At 42.3% G+C, this 19,914-nt stretch overlaps 1 protein-coding gene across 2 annotated transcripts in view; it reads right to left on the reverse strand.

Moving 5' to 3' along the window:
- The window catches only part of lpgat1 (lysophosphatidylglycerol acyltransferase 1), an 82,642-nt gene that overhangs the window by 50,223 nt on the left and 12,505 nt on the right, over nucleotides 1-19,914 (reverse strand). Inside the window, exon 3 of one of the 2 annotated variants that reach the window (XM_036984801.2) lies at nucleotides 2,007-2,125. The exons of the other annotated variant lie outside the window; for it this stretch is intronic. Within the exon in view, the coding sequence (XP_036840696.1) occupies nucleotides 2,007-2,125 (119 nt within the window). The remainder of the gene's footprint in view (nucleotides 1-2,006; nucleotides 2,126-19,914) is intronic. 2 annotated transcript variants of the gene reach the window in all.

The raw sequence follows: 19,914 nt of genomic DNA on the forward strand, positions 1-19,914 counted from the left end.
ACGATAAAGACTTGTGTTCCTATTTGTTTTTTTATTTTTATTTTTATTTCAGCTCAGGCTGTTGGCAGTAGGTGCACCCAATTCAGCTGCCCTGCGTGCCAGGTAGGTGAACTGTTGCCAGTTTGAACCATTTCATCTGTCTGAAGGTCCAAACTCTGCCTTCCCGGCAGGTCCAGAGAGCAAATCAAGTGCACTATAAGGCTTACCACTGGTCTGCAGTAACGTAGCAGGCATAAAAGATTGCTACAGCAAAGTTGATACTGTCAGTGCGACACGAGTTTCCCAATCAGCTGGAAGAAGGTGTCCCTTTTTGGTCATTGTCAGTGGAGGAAAGGGAGAGCAGAGGGAGGATGAAAGGCAGACCCTCAGTCTGCTGCTCTCTCCTTCCACTGAGACTGACCATCAGATGCCAGGCACCATCAGTCCAGTAATATAAAAATAAAAAGCTAATTATTTCAAATGTATGCTCACTCAGCTGTGCCTCAAGTAACACAGCAAAGGATCTATTACCAGTGTGATCATATAGCCTACCTCACTGTTTTAGAGTTTGCCCTGTTAACACCATCAACATTTCCCTTTTCTGTGGCACTTGTGATTGAATCAACACAATATTAGCCATTTTCAATGCAATGAACTATGCAAGAGATTTTGCTGCAGGCAGAACACATCGGAGTAGGACTCTATTGCAATGACATGCACTACTCAGCCGATACTCAGCAAACACAATCAGAGCTGGAGTAGGCCTACATGCAAATAGACCATTGCCATACATTGATCTGTGCCATTTACTTTCAACTGGACTGGAATTACAGCGTGAGTAGATGAGCTTGTTTTGAGATCAAAGCGAGAGCTGCATGTATCCACGAATGCACATTTTGTTCATATGTTTTGCTAGTTAGTGAGTTATTAGCCCACTTATAGATTATTTGTAGTCAGCAATAGGGGAGTCATTGCTTCCTACAAGAGCACAACACTTGTACATTCCTAGGCATCTTTGAAAAGCGAGTCAGGCAAAGAGCTTTTTTTTGTCTTAAAGAGGCCGTGTTGTATTCTGAAACAAGCTTGAATATGCAAAGTAGTCAATAGGCAGAGGGTAGCATCATTTGTCTAATTCTCTGTAATAATATTATGGGAATAATAATGCATTTATTTTGTAAAGTGGTTTCTTGCATCAACATTTTCAGTCACCTCTTAGTGTGAAGGACAAATGATTAAACGGGTTCATGTCAAGCCCTACATGTTTCTACCGAAAGTCTCCTGGAATGTACACCTACATTGGACACCACACACAGGCTGCTACTGTATGCTGAATGATACAACAGTTATTAATGTTAAAATGTTAAGGGATTTATTTTCTCCATTGTTTTTGATGGTAGGCCATTTTGGTAGGCCTACATTATGATCAAATAGCCACAGTAGCCCTCTATGGCCACTGTTAAAATGGAAAATTACAAGTGGGTACAGCCTCAGTTCACAGTAAACAAGCGCTGGAAGTTGCACCGAATTTTCAATGTCCCGTTTTGCGCTCAGTAAACCTGACATTTTTCAGTGCAGGATTTAAAAATATTTCTTAAAGGGAAAGTTGGTCCCCAGACACACAATCATCCAACCACATTCCAGACATCCAAGTCAAGTGCCCCTAAGTGGGTTGAAAGAGTTCAATTCAAGACATTTTCTATAGAGAAATAGTCCTACCTCTTACATTTAAGGACATGTTTAACTGTCACTTCTAGATCTGTTAGTTTCATCCCTGAATTCACTTGAAGTGATTTGTAGTCTAGGACAGGGTTTCCCAAACTCAGTCCTGGGGCCCTGTTTAGATTTTGCCCTAGCACTACACAGCTGACTTAAATAACCAACTCATCATCAAGCTTTCATTATTTGAATCAGCTGTGTAGTGCTTGGGCAAAAGCACCCGGGGGGGGGGGGGGGTCACGAGGACAGAGTTTGGGAAACCCTGGTCTAGGAGGCTACATTTTAATGCCAACTATGGAGGTGTCCATTACCGTGCCCTTGTCCTGCAGGCACATCATGAGGGTGCACACGTCCCCTGTGGCTTGGTGGTTGACGATGACCATGGCTTCCTCTTCAGAAAGGGGCCTTACATCGTCGCCCCATTCCATCACTGGAGAAGACGCAACACAAATGAAGTTAGTGGACACATCACAGTGACTGCACTTCACATCACTTCAGAGGATTCATAGCTAGGCCTACATCCTATCAAACATCTAACAGCAAATCACAACTTGTAGACCTACATTTTTTATTTTACCCCCCTTTTTCTCCCCAATTTCGTGGTATCCAATTGTTAGTAATTACTATCATCACTACAACGATCATCGCTACAATTGTTAGTAATTACTCTCATCGCTACAACTCCCGTACAGGCTCGGGAGAGACAAAGGTCGAAAGCCATGCGTCCTCCGAAACACAACCCAACCAAGCCGCACTGCTTCTTAACACAGCAATCATCCAACCCGGAAGCCAGCCACACCAATGTGTTGGAGGAAACACTGTGCACCTGGCGACCTCGGTTAGCGTGCACTGCGCCCAGCCCGCCACAGGTGCACGATGAGACAAGGTTATCCCTACCGGCCAAACCCTCCCGAACAACGCTAGGCCAATTGTGCGTCGTCCCACGGACCTCCCGGTCGCGGCCGGCTGTGACAGAGCCTGGGCGCGAACCCAGAGTCTCTGGTGGCACAGCTAGCTCTGCGATGCAGTGCCCTAGACTACTGCGCCACACGGGAGGCCCGGGCCTACATTTTAGTACAAAATGGATAAGAGTTGTCTTCTCAAGCTGGGAAAAGACCAGTTCAAATTAGACTATGTGTCATCACATTATCCAAAAATAGCTTTTCCTTGTGAAAGGCCCAGTGTCAGAGTGATAAGCCCTATGTTGCGCTGAAAGAACACACAACCATAACACGACATTGGAAAGCAACTGAACACTAAAGAGGTACACTTGACATTTAGCAAATTCTATACTAATCTTGGAGAGAATGTTTCGCCATTAAGTCAATGCCTAAAAACACCACATCACTTTGGTTTCAAAATGGACATGGGCCAGTCTTTAGCATTGATGCTCATTAAAGTAGAACTTTCTTGGACTCCATTCTACCCTGGCTGATTTACATTGGCACACTATTCAAGAGATAGAGTGCTTAATGGAGTCTAACATGGTGGGTGACAACAATAGGCCTTCCACATAATAAACAAACAAGCTTCATTTGTTATTTAACTCAATTGGACAAGGGTGAGTATTAATAACAGTAGAGCGACCCCTCTGGAGACCTGGGGGAGACTTTTAGGGTATCGCTAAAGAGCTAAAGCCACAGAGTTGGACAAATCAATGGAAGATTGTGAGTGAATCCCCATGGTTCTGGGAGGCTCTTGCTGACTGAGGGCCTGTGTAATGCTAATGCTAGCGAGCCCAGGGGTGCCTAGCTAGAATGTACTGTTCTGTGGGAAGGCTAAGTTGGTGGAGCGTGCCGAGTTACATTTTCAAGGGATTACTGGCCAAATGAGTCCCAAGAAGTGGACTAGAACAGAATATGGCTTAGCTATGGCATGCAAGACCAAAAAACATTTTAAATTATAATAAACCACTCACTGGTAGCTGGGTTAGCATTGTAGAGCAAATGTGAATAGAAAACATAAATATACACTTTTGATTGCCCACACAATGTGGAAATTTGCCTTCGTGGCGTCATTGCCAGCAAACAGTATAAAACACTGATGGCATAATAAACATGAAGTCTGTAAGAGTCAGAGATCGTCCCTTTTAGTCTTCACGATGACAAGACAGAAAATGTTTGGCCAACGGTAAGATCTCTTTAGGCCGTTGCTAGGCGATATGATATCTGATCTATATGCAGCAGCCCTGAGGAAACCTTTCATCGAGTGTTCCATTCTCACATCATAATGATGAATACCCACTGAAAACATTATTAACGGTCAAGTTAGCACAGTCCTACAATTATATGCTTGAGTTACCCTGTTGAAAAAGGGCACAAGTGATCGCTCACTCCTGAAACGAATTGTAGGATATGGTGTTTATCAAGTGTCAAATCAATAGATTCTTGGCAGATTTCCAAATGCAATATTAACATGAAGACAACAGCTAACGGGTATAAGATACACAGACATATGAAATCCAACCCTACTACTGTTTAAATAGCATTATGTACAGCATAGGCTAACCATAACAGTATCACCAAAAAGACAAAAGAAAGGATGAGAGTTGTGAGTCCTGTACATTTGGCAGCACACTCAACAAAGTGTACAGGACCTGGTCGCAGGCTGGTTTCATGGTAGGAATAATGACAAGCAAAATAGAAGCAACTCTTTGTCACCACCATCAAATTCTACTCAGCATATGGGCTGCTTGGTAGTCGTTACACAGAAAACTAAGCTAGCCCATCGATCACAATTCATGCCAAATTCAGGCGAACATGCTTCGTCCATGCCTCATCCCATTCAGATACCATGTTGACTTGGATTGCAAAAACAATTACGGTAATCTTAAATGAACTGACTGAGAAATGGGAATGATCTGACACATTGACAAGTTGAACGTGTGGGAGTGCCATCCAAAAGAAAACATGTTCGGCTTGCTACTTTGTCAAGCCTGGTGAATTTCAATGATACAAAGTGCTCTGCCGAGACAAAGGCCTCGTTCAACACGGCTTCTGTGGAGATGTTTCACTCCTCATTGATTGTCTCAATCAAGAGGGTTTTGTTGGGGGGGAATTAGCCCTTTGAGTGCCCATAACACAGCAAGGTCAGGACCCATTCCCTGAAGAGGGGCAAGGATGCATCAGAAAAGGAGCCTGATGGAAAGAGAAAGGCCCGATTAGAAACCATTGTTATTCACCAGAGATTTGGGGCTCTCAAGTGGTAGTGATTCACAATGTCGAACAGTGCTCAAATGACATTGCCAAGTTTTCCAAATGATGGAGCTAAGACAGTGTCTCTCACATGACTTTAGACCCATCTCCACATTTAGGGAGCATCACATCTCAGATATCAAATGAAAAAACGTAAGTGTAAAAGTGTCACTGTGGCTTCTGTGCTGGTAGTTAGGCCTATTTACATGTCAGGCTACTGCTTGCCTTTCCGTTTGTCATTTTCATATTCAAATACACATACAACTGTTCCATTGTACATATAACTGAGCATGTGACATCACAGAGGGAAATTCACTTCTTGGTCCAACAGCCACTGTTGCAGGTAGACAAAAATAATAATATACCAGCCACTTAAATATTATTACCCTAGAAATTACAAATAACAGATGAGCATGCTTTGTAATGTTTCTAAAACAAGAAATATATTACGAGTAAGAATAAGTAAATGTGGTATATAATTCAATTCAATACAAATTACATGACCGGAGTATTTTAAACAATGTATCTTAATGTAATTTAGATACAATAGATGTAAAGCAGATGAACAGTTCTACAAATGAACACCAAGAATCAGCAAAGCGTCTGCCCTGCCACAAAATGCTGATTGATACAGCTTAGGCTAGTTATAATTAAAGTTCAGGGCGCTATGCTGAAAGTTTTTACTAGGAGTACGTACATAAGTTGAAATTTAGGAGCACAATGACTGTGTTAATGATCAGAAATAACTCAAAGTTAATGAATGAAAGACTTTTGGATTGTTCCACGCTAAATCAAGCACAATGTAGCCCCAAATATTTGAGTCATTAGTAGGGATAAAAATGTTCTGCTACCCCTTTAAGGTGTGGGCCGTTACCAGCTAACGGGGCACTCCATGTCTGTCAGATACGACAATCTCCATGTCTCTTCAATAGCAGCAGACAATTGCAGAAAACTTAAACTAATATTTAAAAACAACAGTGTGTGAACAAAACAATGTAACTGGCCAAGAAACACAGGGACTAAGTCACACTTTAGTAGCGTTTCGGGTTGAACAGACCCAACTTCTACATTTGTGTTTTGGATCAAATTAAAAAAAAATATATATATATAACAATCACAAAGGCTCTGTGACCACCTGCCAATGTCGCTGGTGAAATAGACATTTTGGCCAATGCCAAAAATCTACCGGCATTTGGCAGGTGTTAATTACCCATCCTGTGTGACATCTTCAACATCTTTTGTCAATATCAAAATCAGCCCGATATCAGCTCAATAGCAGTCAGGTTTATCTAGTCTACTTATCATGCAAACAAAAACATTTTCAATGAGTATAGGAGGGAAAAGCAACTTATTTGCCAGCCTCGATTCATTCCCACCTCAGGAAAGACATCCTAATCCCCATTAGAATAGAAATCGAGAGCAAGCAGTATGACACAATGACAGGGCCCCAAGTCCCCCAGAAGGGTTGATGAAGGTCACGTAGCCATGCCTCCATCATTGAACAGCAGGCAGCCTAGTGGTTAGAGCGTTGGACTAGTAACCGAAAGGTTGCAAGATTGAATCCCTGAGCTGACAATGTAAAAAATCTGTCGTTCTGCCCCTGAACAAGGCAGTTAACCCACTGTTCCTAGGCCGTCATTGAAAATAAGAATTTGTTCTTAACTGACTTGCCTTGTTAAATAAAGGTAAATAAAAATCAAGTGCTGATGTCCTGTGTGGAGTAAGAGGAATAGGTGATATTTGAGAGACAGATCATCTACAACAGGGCTGTCATGGATCATTCATTAGGGAAATTGTCTGAGAAACAGCCCGGCAGCATGATAGTTGAGTAAAAAGGAACATTTTTATTCCATTAACGGGGGTCACTGACCCCGTCACACCCCCCTTTCCTCTAGCTCTCTCAGGGAGAGTGGTGATTTCGCAAGACACTCAACCCTCCTCTCCAGTATATTAACATGTGCGCATGCTCATCTCTCAGTGAGGCTACAGAAGGCAGAAGAAGCATCATTATACAATTTCCTGTGACTCACTTCCTGTGTCAGGGTATTTAGAAGTATGCAGTCAGTATCACTTAAAAATAGAAATAGCCCATGACGGAAAAAAATATTGGAAAATCAAATGACTGCTTTGACTTACAAATGCTCTTTCGCTCACGCATTAAAAATAAATTAATGTAATTGCTTGATGCCTTTACCCCTAAGGTGATCATTTTTCAATCGTTTGTATGAATTAACATGGGGGCTATCAGACATAATTTGTGGAAAGTAGAGCGGGTCAATGTTCATAGTTACAGGACAGGACAATGCAGCCAATTCTTGGGATGAATAAATAGGACTAGAGACCAAAATCAGGTCAGGATCACCACGGCCTGCTACAGATTAAATACGGCCAATTGTCACCAGCCCAGGAATACCAAGGCAATTATTGTAAAATCCTCATTTCTAATGGTTTCAATTTCAACCTAATACAGGCTACTCGAGCTTGCTTGTTCACAACATTACAATTCATCTATTGGGATAAAATATTGTCTAACAGATTTGTCAAATGAATATGCAGAAATAAAAAGCAGCATGGCCAAATTACGTTGAACGGGAAGACTTTCACAATACTACAGAACAACAACGTGACCAAATAACAGGTCAACATTTCTAATCATGAGTCAGTCTCAAGGCACATAGTATATGATCTTCCAGCATTCCATTCTAGTGGGATAAAAAAATATATATATAAAAAAAGAAGCAATAAATCACTGCATGCCACCGTTCTGAGGCTGAAATCTGATCATATGCCCTCAGCTAAGATCATTTTAAGTCTTTAGAGCAAATGTTATCTTGCAATCTTTTCCACTGGACCAGCCAGTCATTGGCTGCGCTGTTAGTGGAAAACTAATCCCACCCGTCTCAGCCTACAGGGGCAACCTTGTGCACTTCAGTTAAAATAACAACCCAATGTCTATATGCCAAGACAAATTAGCTAGCTAAATTGCCATAAACGTATTATGCTTTTTGACCTGTCCCCAAATTAATATAATTAGTTCAGAGTTTTTGATATTTTAACCTGCGTGTTCTGATCGTATCTGGTGTGGGTGAACAAAATCAACTTGTGGAAGACCGCATACGGTCTGGTCAGTATGTCATTCACAAGTGACAGGCTAATATTGCCACCCATCAGACTTTTCTTGATTTAATCTAGTCTTTACATCTACTAAATAATATGTGTGAAATGTGTTTTGATTTAGAAAGGCTCATTATCATGCATCTGTCTGGAAACGGGCAGAGGGAAAAAATACATGTCATCTATGTACTTAAATAGTTTGTCTCACGCGTCATATCTCTAGCAGCATTGTAGTCAAATAAAGATTGTTATACTAGCTAGCCTGTTATAAATGTGCAATAAGCATAAAACAATTACATAAGATATTGGCAACTCATCTGAACAAAATGGACAGGCTAGCATGTGGTTCAAAACAGTTGGAGACTGGGTACTAACTAGCACGTGGCCTTGTGCTTGAGACCGGTGTTCATTTTCTAGAATACCTGCTACATTATTAGTGAATGTGCATTATGCATGGTTCTGGTCAAATTTGTAACAAAAAGACCTGAATGCCAGATCAGTGATTATAGCAACAACAAAAAAAGCAGGTTAAACTATTTTGATATAATAATAAAAATTACAAGTGAGTCAGTCGTATGGTTGTGGAAGGAATATATTCAGCCTCGGTATGAATTCATTAAATAATGGCTGACTGTTTTAAATGCAGTGGATTTGACCTTAAAATTGTACAACAAAGTTTATTAAGAGAAAGCATTAAAATAATATACATATACACAAACACAAACACAGTCAAAAGTTTGGACACACCTACTCATTCATGGGTTTTCCTACATAATAATAGTGAAGAAATCAACACTTTGAAATAACATATGGAATCATGTAGTTACCAAAATGTTAAATCAAAATATGTTATGAGATTCTTCAAAGTAGACACCCTTTGCCTTGATGACAGCTTTGCACACTCTTGACATTCTCTCAACCAGCTTCATGAGGAATGCTCCTAAGTAGATGCAGCGGTCTAAGGCACTGAATCTCAGTGCTAGAGGCATCACTACAGACACCCTGGTATGAATCCAGGCTGTATCACAACCGGACGTGATTGGGAGTCCCATAGGTGAGCGCAAAATTGGCCCAGCGCCGTCTGGGTTTGGCCGGTGTAGGCCGTCATTGTAAATAAGAATTGCCTAGTTGCCTAGTTAAACTCAACCCAAACCATCTCAATTCAGTTGGAGGTCGGGTGATTGTGGAGGCCAGGTCATCTGATGCAGCACTCCATCACTCTCCTTCTTGGTCAAATAGCCTTTACACAGCCTGGAGGTGTGATGGGTCATTGTCCTGTTTAAAAACAAAATGATAGTCCCACTAAGTGCAAGCCAGATGGGATGGCGTATCGCAGCAGAATACTGTGAGACCATGCTGGTTATGTGTGCCTTGAATTCAAAAAAAATCACTGAGTGTCACCAGCAAAGCACAGCCACACCATCACACCACCTCCTCCATGTTTCCTGGTGGGAACCACAAGAGGAGATCTGTTCACCAACTTTGCGTCTCACAAAGACACGGCGGTTGGAAGCAAAAATCACAAATTTGGACTCAGACTAAAATGACAGATTTCCACCGGTCTAATGTCCATTGCGTGTGTTTCTAGGCCCAAGCAAGTCTCTTCTTCTTGTTGGTGTCCTTTAGTAGTGGTTTCTTAGCAGCAATTTGACCATGAAGGCCTGATTCAAACAGTCTCCTCTGAAGAGTTGATGTTGAGATGTGTCTGTTGCTTGAACTCTGTGAAGCATTTATTTGGGCGGAAATATTAGGTACAGTTATTCTAATTAACTTATCCTCTGCAGCGGAGGTAACTCTGGGTCTTCCTGTCCTGTGGCGGTCCTCATGAGAGCCAGTTTCATCATAGCGCTTATTTTTTGCAACTGCACTTGAATAAACTTTCAAAATTTCATATTGACTGACCAGGTCTTAAATGGACTGTCGTTTCTCTTTGCTTATTTGATCTGATCTTGCCATATTAAGAACTTGGGTCTTTTAGCAAATAGGTCCATCTTCTGTATGCCACCCCTTTATTGTCACAACACAACTGATTGGCTCAAACACATTAAGGAAAGAAATTCCACAAATGTACTTTTAACAAGGCACACCTGTCAATTGAAATGCATTCCAGGTGACGACCTCATGAAGCTGGTTGAGAGAATGTGCAAAGCTGTAATCAAGACAAAAGGTTGGCTACTTTTAAACAAATCAAAATATATTTTATATTTGAGATTCTTCACACTTCTTTGGTTACTAAATGATTCCATGTGTCATGTCATAGTTTTGATGTCTTCACTATTATTCTACAATGCAGAAAATAGTAACAAATAAGGAAAAACCCTTGAATGAGTAGGTGTCAACTTTTGACTGGTTCTTTCTGTGCGCACACACACCACACACACACACCACACACCACACAGAGAGAGAAAGAACCAGTCAGTTTGAAAAAAATCCAGATGAATTTTAGGCCACATCACCGGGCCCTTACCTGGGCACCTGTCTCTGTCTACTACGGCAGGGGCTCCCAAACTTTCTCACCCAGGCCCCCCTTCTAGCATTGGGGAACATCCCGTGCCATGTTGATTTCCGCATATTAACATGGGGGCTATCAGACAGAATTTTTGCAACGTAGAGCGGGTCAATGTTCATAGTTACAGGACAGGACAATGCAGCCAATTCTTGGGTTGAATAAATAGGACTAGAGACCAAAATCAGGTCAGGATCACCACGTCCTGCTACAGATTAAATACGGCCAATTGTCACCAGCCCAGGTATGCCCATGCAGAGTTCATGTAAAATCATAATAAAAGTTTCTAAACAAATGGGTTTTAATTTCAGCCTAATACAGGCTACTAGAGCTTGCTTGTTTACAACATTACAATTCATCTATTGGGACAATAATAAATGGCTGACAACAGGTCAGATTTGTCAAATGAATATGCAAAAATAAAAAGCGGCATGGCCACACTACGTTCAACGGGGAAACTTCCACGATACTACGGAACAACCAATGTGACCAAAGAACAGAAAGTCAACATTTCTGATCATGAGTCAGTCTCAAGGCACATAGTATATGATCTTCCAGCATTCTATGCTAGCGGAATAAAAAAATAAAAAAAGAACAAAAAAAAAGAACTATGATCACTGCCACCGTTCTGATAATACTATATATTTTTCCACTGGACCAGCCAGTGGCAACATAATCCCCTCCTGCCGGCCTACCGGAGTACCCGTCTCGGCCTACTGGGACAGGGGTTCCCTAACTTTCTCACTCAGGCCATCCTTCCAGCAATGGGGAACATCCTGCGCCATGTGTATTTCTATGGGCACAAAAACTGTGTATTCTACTATCACAACTTTCAAGAATAAGTTGAAAGCTGGACGGGTGGTGTGACAGGGGGTGCTTAGTGGGGTGGGGTGACAGGGAGTGCTTAGTGGGGTGGGGTGACAGGGAGTGCTTAGTGGGGTGGGGTGACAGGGAGTGCTTAGTGGGGTGGGGTGACAGGGAGTGCTTAGTGGGGTGGGGTGACAGGGAGTGTTTAGTGGGGTGGGGTGACAGGGAGTGTTTAGTGGGGTGGGGTGACAGGGAGTGTTTAGTGGGGTGGGGTGACAGGGTGCAGAGGAAGTCATATGACAGGTCGTATTTCCCCCTTGTTTTTTTTTAAGGTAAAAATATACATGTAATTTTAAACAAGGTTACTTTTAATAGCGACTAGCATCTGTCATATAATCTGAGCCTTGAGAAAAGTTGTCTTCAGGCCTGGAGGGAAGGCAAAGTCATTCCGCTACCAAAGAGTGGTAAAGTGGCCTTTACTGGTTCTAACAGCAGGCCTATCAGCTTGGGTTAGGGTTAGCAAACTGTTGGAAAAAATTGTGTTAGACCAAATACAATACTATTTATACATAAACAAACTTACAGACTTTTAGCATGCTTATAGAGAAGGACACTTAACATGTGACTGATGATTGGTTAAAATACATTTAGAATAATAAGATTGTGGGAGCTGTACTGTTAGATTTCAGTGCGAAAACGTGTTAAGGCTTTTCAACTTCTGCCATATTGTGGCTTCAGAGCCATCTAATAGAACTAACGATTTTCTTGAATAGAAGCTTCTTGTCAAACATGTTAAATGTGGCGTGCTGCAGAGCAGCTCTCTCGGCCCTCTTCTCTTTTCTATTTTTACTATTGACCTGCCATTGGCATTAAACAAAGCATGTGTCCCAATGTATGGTGATGATTCAACCATATATGCATCAGCAACAGAGCTAATGAAGTCATTGAACCCTTTAAAGAATGCAGTCTGTTTTGGAATGGGTGGCCAGTAATAAACAGGTCCAGATCATCTAAAACTGGTAATGAATGTTGTGGCTGTTAAACAAGGTGAGACTAAACTACTTGGTGTTGCCTTAGATTGTAAACTGTCATGGTCAAAACATATTAATTCAATGGTTGTAAAGAAGGGGAGAGGTCTGTCCGTAATAAAGAGATGCACACTCCAAAAAGCAAGTACTGCATGCTCTAGTTTAGTCTCATCTTGATTATTGCCCAGTTGTGTGGCCGAGTGCTGTAAGGACAGACCTAGTTAAGTTGCAGCTGGACCAGGAATGATCGGCACGTCTAGCTCTTTTTTTATAATCAAAGGGCTAATATAAATACGATGCATGCCATTCTCTCGGCTATGAATAGAGACCGGCTGCATCACTTATTTTTAGAAAAGTGTAGAAAATTCCAAATGGTTTGCATTCAACTTACGCAAAGCTCTGACACACACTTACCGCACCAGACATGCCACCAGGGGTCTTTTCACAGTTCCCAAAACAAAAAATTCAAGAAACCGTACAGTATTATATAGAGCCCTTATTGCATGGAACTCCCATTTCATATTGCTCAAATGAACAGCAAACCTGGTTTAAAAAAAAAAAAACTCACGACAACACATCTCCCCTATTTGACCTACATAGTTTGTGTGTATGTATTGATATGTAGGCTACGTGTAACATTTTTAAATTGATGTAGTTCTGTCCCTGAGCGGTTGTCTATTAATGGTCTGTATTATGTGTTTCATGTTGTGTGGACCCGAGGAAGATCCTAATATAGAGCATTTCTCCTTCGCCAAGATAATCCATCACAACTGTGACATATAAAGAAGCTGATTAAACAGCATGATCATTACACAGGTACACAATGTGCTGGGGACAACAAAAGGCCACTAAAATGTGCAGTTTTGTCACAACACCATGCCACAAATGTCTCAAGTTGAGGGAGCGTGCAATTGGCATGCAAAATGCAGGAACGTCAACCAGAGTGGTTGCCAGAGAATCTAATGTTAGTTTCTCTACCATCAGCCGCCTCCATCACTTTAGAGAATTTGGCATTATGTCCACCAGTTTCACAACGGCAGACCACGTGAATGGATCTGTCCACAATTTCTGGAAGATGAAAAAAAATCTGTTCGTCAGCGGCCTGCATACTCAGACATGTTACCCATTGAGTATGTTTGGGATTCTCTGGATCAAAGTGCACAACAGTGTGTTCCAGGTCCAGCCAATATTCAGCAACTTCGCACAGCCATTTAAGAGTTGGAACACACTCCACAGGCCTCAATCAACAGCCTGATCAGCTCTATGCAAAGGAAATGACGTTCTGTTGCATGAGGGAAATGGTGGTCACAACAGATACGGACTGGTTTTCTGATCCACGACCTTAACTATGATAAGCAACAGATGCATATCTGTATTGCCAGTCATGGGAAATCCATAGATTAGGGCCTAATTTATATATTTAACATTGACTGATTTCCTTATACGAACTGTAAGGCAGTAAAATGTTAGAAATGTTGCGTTTATATTTTAATTCAGTATAATTGTTTTGATTACTCAGGTGCACTTGATCTGAAATTAGGTTTTGGTTAAAGAACTGAACATTAAGAATCAAAAATATGCAAAAGTAGAGAAAATTAGAGGGGCAAATATTTTCACTGCACTGTATTTCAAGTTTAGCCAACTGGATCTACAGTGCATTCAGAAAGTATTTAGTCACCTTGACTCTATCCACATTGTTACGTTACAGCCTTATTCTAAAATGTGTTAAAACATTTCCCCCCCTCATCAATCTACATAATACATTGCAAATGTATTATAAAAAAAACTTGTCATATTTACATAAGTATTCAGACAATTTACTCAGTACTTTGTTGAAGCATCTTTGGCAGCGATTACAGCCCCAAGTCTTCTTGGTTATGACGCTACAATCTTGGCACACCTGTATTTGGGGAGTTCATCCCATTATTTCCTGCAGATCCTCTCAAACTCTGTCAGATTGCAGTGACGCTCCCCATACACAGCTATTTTCAGGTCTCTGGAGATGTTTGATAGGTTCAAGTCCGGCCTCTGGCTGGGCCACTCAAGGACAGAGACTTAGTTGTGTACTTAGGGTCACTGTCCTGTTGGAAGGTGAACCTTCGCCACAGTCAGATAACCTGCTCCAGAGTGCTCAGGACTTCATCAAGGATCTCTGTACTCTGTTCATCTTTCCCTCTATCCTCTACCCTGCCACTGAAAAACATCCCCACAGCATGATGCTGCAACTGTTTGGCATTCAGGCCAAATAGTTCAATCTTGGTTATATCAGACCAGAGGATCTTGTCCATGGTCAGAGCCTTTATGTGCCTTTTGGCAAACTCCAAGCAGGCTGTCATGTGCCCTTTACTGAGGAGTGGCTTCTGTCTGGCCATAAAGGCCTGATTGGTGGAGTGCTCCAGAGATGGTGGTCCTTCTGGAAGGTTCTCCAATCTCCACAGAGGAACTCTACAGCTCTGTCAGAGTCACCACCAGGTTCTTGGTCACCCCCCTGACCAAGGCTCTTCTCCCCCGATTGCTCAGTTTGGCCAGCTCTAGGTGGGTCCAAATTTCTTCCATTTTAGAATGGAGGCCACTGTGTTCTTGGGGATCTTCAATGCTGCATACATTTTTGGTATCCATTCCCAGATCTGTCTGAGCTCTACCAATCTCCCCAATTTCGTGGTGTCCAATTGTTGTAGTAGCTACTATCTTGTCTCATCGCTACAACTCCCGTACGGGCTCGGGAGAGACGAAGGTTGAAAGTCATGCGTCTTCCGATACACAACCCAACCTAGCCGCACTGCTTCTTAACACAGCGCGCATCCAACCCGGAAGCCAGCCGCACCAATGTGTCGGAGGAAACACTGTGCACCTGGCGACCTTGGTTAGCGCGCACTGCGCCCGGCCCGCCACAGGAGTCACTGGTGCGCGATGAGACAAGGACATCCCGACCTCCCGGTCGCGGCCGGTTACGACAGAGCCTGGGCGCGAACCCAGAGACTGAGGCACAGCTGGCGCTGCAGTACAACGCCCTTAGCCACTGCGCCACCCGGGAGGCCCCAATATGCGCACTCAACTATATAAACCGGTGTGTGCCTTTCCAAATCATGACCAATCAATTGAATTTAACACAGGTGGACTCCAATCAAGTTGTAGAAACATCAAGGATGATAAATGGAAACAGGATGCACCTGAGCTCAATTGAGTCAAATAGCCTAGGGTCTGAATACTTATGTAAATAAGGTGTTTATCTTAAATACATTTGCAAAAATGCTGTGGCATTGTGTAGATTGATGAGGATTTTTTAAAATTGAAATTCATTGCACTGTATTTGCTAGCTAACAAGGAGAACAGTTGAATTGTTATAAACACACCCTTCTGTCCATCTCCAACTGTTTAAACAGCATGCTAGCCTGTCCATTAATGAAAATAGCAAGTTGAACCTCTTTTCAGAAAAGAAGAAGTGATCTCATCTTTGACAGGGAAACCTGCCCTAGAGCTATCATACATAGCTACTGGATCTCCGCCCAGTCAGTGCTGAGCAAATAAACCCTCCTCTTGCCTCATCTCTCCCATTAATGGAGTTCCTGTTTTTAACAGAGTTAGCTGATTGAGTGAGGGAGGAGAAGAGCATAAACTGTGGTTTTGGAGTTTATTTGGTTTCCTAGGAACGCCGAGACTCCCATGAAGATAAAAACAAACCCTCCTCCACAGTGAGTCAGGAAGTCTTTACTCCCAAAATGCAACTCCCAATCTGCTCCAAACTCTTGCAGATCCAATGCTTGAAACCAACCCATTTAGACTTTTATTGGAGAAAATGGAATATCAGCTTTCACTGAGAATGCAGATGGACTTAGCCTCATAATTAAGTCTAACATTTAAGCAAAGACCTAGATACAATGTCATTGTAATGAATCATTTTATGTGGCATAATTAATCTTTAACTGTTGGGCTTTAAAAGATGACACAATCTGAAAGATGTCCTGCTTTTCAAATGGTTTCTGAAGCTAGGTTTCCAGCCAATTGGCAGATTTACCATTCGAATATTATATAACCCGCATAAAGAAAATATTTTCCTACCAGTGTTGTTTCCACAGATAAAAATCACTGCTTGATGACAACGCACAGTGCACTCTTTCATATTAAATTTTCAAGTACCAAAAAAAATGCTTTGCACACTCTTGGCATTCCCTCAACAAGCTTATTGAAAAATGCTCCAACAATCTTGGAGTTCCCACATATGCTGAGCACTTGTTGGCTGCTTTTCCATTAATCTGCGGTCCAACTTAGCACAAACAATATCAATTGGGTTGAGGTCAGGTGATTGTGGAGGCCAGGTCATCTGATGCAGCACTCCATCAGTCTCCTTATTGGTCAAATAGCCCTTACACAGCCTGGAGGTGTGTTTTGGGTCACTATCCTGTTGAAAAACAAATGACAGTGGGACTAAGTGCAAACCAGGTGGGATGGCATATCGCTGCAGAATGCGGTGGTAGCCATGCTGGTTATGTGTGCCTTGAAATCTAAATAAATCACAGACAGTGTCACCAGCAAAGCACCGCCCACACATCACACCTCCTCCATGCTTCACGGTGGGAACCACACATGCAGAGATCATCTGTTCACCTACTCTCAAATGACAGATTTCCACCAGTCTAATGTCCATTGCTTGTGTTTCTTGTCCTAAGCAAGTCCGTTGTTTTTATTGGTGTCGTTTAGTAGTGGTTTCTTTGCAGCAATTTGACCATGAAGGCCTGATTCACACAGTCTCCCCTGAACAGTTGATGTTGAGATGTGTCTGTTACTTGAACTCTGTGAAGCATTTATTTGGGCTACAATCTGAGGTGCAGTTAACTCTAATGAACTTACCCTCTGCAGCAGAGGTAAATCCGGGTCTTCCTTTCCTGTGGCGGTCCTCATGAGAGCCAGTTTCATCATAGCGCTTGATGGTTTTTGCGACTGCGCTTTCAAAGTGCTTGACATTTTCCGGATTGACTGACCTTCATGTCTTAAAGTAATGGTCTGTCATTTCTCTTAGCCCTATTTTGTAAAAGACCCAAGTCCTTACTACGGCAGGAACAGACCAAATAAGCTATCTTCTGTATGCCACCCCTTTGTCGCAACACAACTGATTGGCGCAAACGCATTAAGGAAAGAAATTCCACAAATGTACTTAACAAGGCACACCTGTTAATTGAAATGCATTCCAGGTGGCTACCTCATGAAGCTGGTTGAGAGAATGCCAAGTGTGCGCAAAAGTGTAATCAAGACAAAGGGTGGCTACTTTGAAGAATCTCTTTGAAGAATATTTTTTGGGTTACTACATGATTCCATGTGTTATTTCATAGTTTTGATGTCTTCACTACTATTCTACAATGTAGAATAGTGAAAATATAAAACGCCTGGAATGAGTAGGTGTCTGAACTTTAGACTGGTACTGTAACGTACATAAGTATTCAGAACCTTTGCTATGAGACTAGAAATTGAGCTCAGGTGCATCCTGTTTCTACGATCATCCTTGAGATGCATCTACAACTTGGAGTCCACGTGTAGTAAATTCAATTGATCAGACATGATTTGAAAAATACACACCTGTCTATATAAGTTCCCACAGTTGACAGTACATGTCAGAGCAAAAACCAAGCCATAAGGTCGAAGGAATTGTCCCATAGAGCTTCGAGACAGGATTGTGTAGAGGCACAGATCTGGGGAAGGGTACCAAAACATTTCCGCAGAATTGAAGTCCGAGAACACAGTGGCCTCTATCAATCTTAAATGGAAGAAGTTTGGAACCACCAAGACTATTCCTAGAACTGGCTGCCCGGCCAAACTGAGCAATCGGGGGAGAAGGGCCTTGGTCAGGGAGGAAAACCAAGAACCTAAATGGTCACTAACAGAGCTCCAGAGTTCCTCTGTGTAGATGAACCTTCCAGAAGTACAACCATCTCAGCAGCACTCCACCAATCAGGCCTTTATGGAGTGGCCAGACGGATGCCACTCCTCAGTAAAAAAAGGCACACGACAGCCCACTTGGAGTTTGCCAAAAGGCACCTAAAGGACTCTCCGACCATGGGAAACTAGATTCCCTGTTCTGATGAAACCAAGATTGAACTCTTTGGCCTGAAGGCCAAGCGTCACGTCTGGAGGAAACCTGGCACCATCTCTACAGTGAAGCATGGTGGTGGCAGCATCATTCTGTGGGGATGTTCTTCAGCGGTAGGGACTGGGAGACTAGTAAAGATCGAGAGAAAGATGAACAGAGAAAAGTACAGAGAGGTCCTTGATGAAAACCTGCTCCAGAGCGCTCAGGACCTCAGACTGTGGCGAAGGTTCACCTTCCAACACGACAACGACCCAAACACAGCAAAGACAATGCAGGAGTGGCTTCGGGAGAAGTCTCTAAATGTCCTTGAGCAGCCCAGCCAGAGCCCAGACTTGAACCCGATCAAACATATCTGGAGAGACCAGAAAATAGCTGTGCAGCGTTGCTCCCCATCCAACCTGACAGAGCTTCCGAGGATCTGCAGAGAAGAAAATGGGAGAAATGCAACAAAACCAGGTGTGCCAAGCTTGTAGCGCCATACCCAATAAGACTCGAAGCTGTAGTCATCGCAGCCAACGGTGCTTCAACAAAGTACTGAGTAAAGGGTCTGAATACTTGTGTAAATGCGATACATTTTTTAAAATAAATTAGCACAAAAACTGTTTTTGCTTTGTCATTATGGAGTATTGTGATGTCATTATGGGGTATTGTGATGTCATTATGGGGTATTGTGTGTAGATTGATGAGGAAAACAAACAATTAATTCAATTTTAGAATAAAGGTGTAACGTAACAATTTGGTGGGTGTTTATATTTATCCTGTTTCACACGTACGAGTGTGATCATTTTTTATTTTGTTTTGCATATCCCAACTCCCCCACCGAAACACCCTCGGACGGTGGGACCATGACCAGGGTCAGCCATGATCAGTCGCTAGCCTGGAGCAATTAGGGTTAAATGACAGATTATTATATATATTTTACATTGTCGGTTTGGATATTCTAACAGTCAACATTTTGGTTACTGGCTCAACGCAATAACTGCTAGGCAACCTGCCACATTTCCGCAGCCCTCAGTGGCAGTGCTGAAATACAAACTCAGTATTGTGGTTCAGTGTCAGCATTGAAGCTTTCTCAACAGTCTAAGAATGCCGACCATAATGGAGAGAAGAGGGAGGAGGATGACAAGTTGGATGGCTGATGGGAATACCACCAGTGTGATATATACAGTGCCGTCAGGAAGTATTTATACAGACTTATTTCACAACCAGAATTTAAAATGTATTAAATTGTTTTCTCCCCCCCACCCAGCTACACACAATACCCCATAATGACAACGTTATTGTGGAACATTTGCCTATTATTATTTTTTAAATTCTTCCAGCTCTGTCAAATTGATTGTTGATCATTGCTAGACAACCATTTTCAGGTCTGGCCATGGATTCAAGTAGATTTAAGTCCAAACTGTAGCTCGGCCACTCAGGAACATTCCCCGATTTCTTGGTAAGCAACTCCAGTGTAGATTTGGCATTTTGTTTTAAGATATAGTC

This window comes from Oncorhynchus mykiss, chromosome 8 (assembly GCF_057628025.1).
Source record: "Oncorhynchus mykiss isolate SJ-2025 chromosome 8, ASM5762802v1, whole genome shotgun sequence".
In the NCBI taxonomy this organism is placed as follows: Eukaryota; Metazoa; Chordata; class Actinopteri; order Salmoniformes; family Salmonidae; genus Oncorhynchus; species Oncorhynchus mykiss.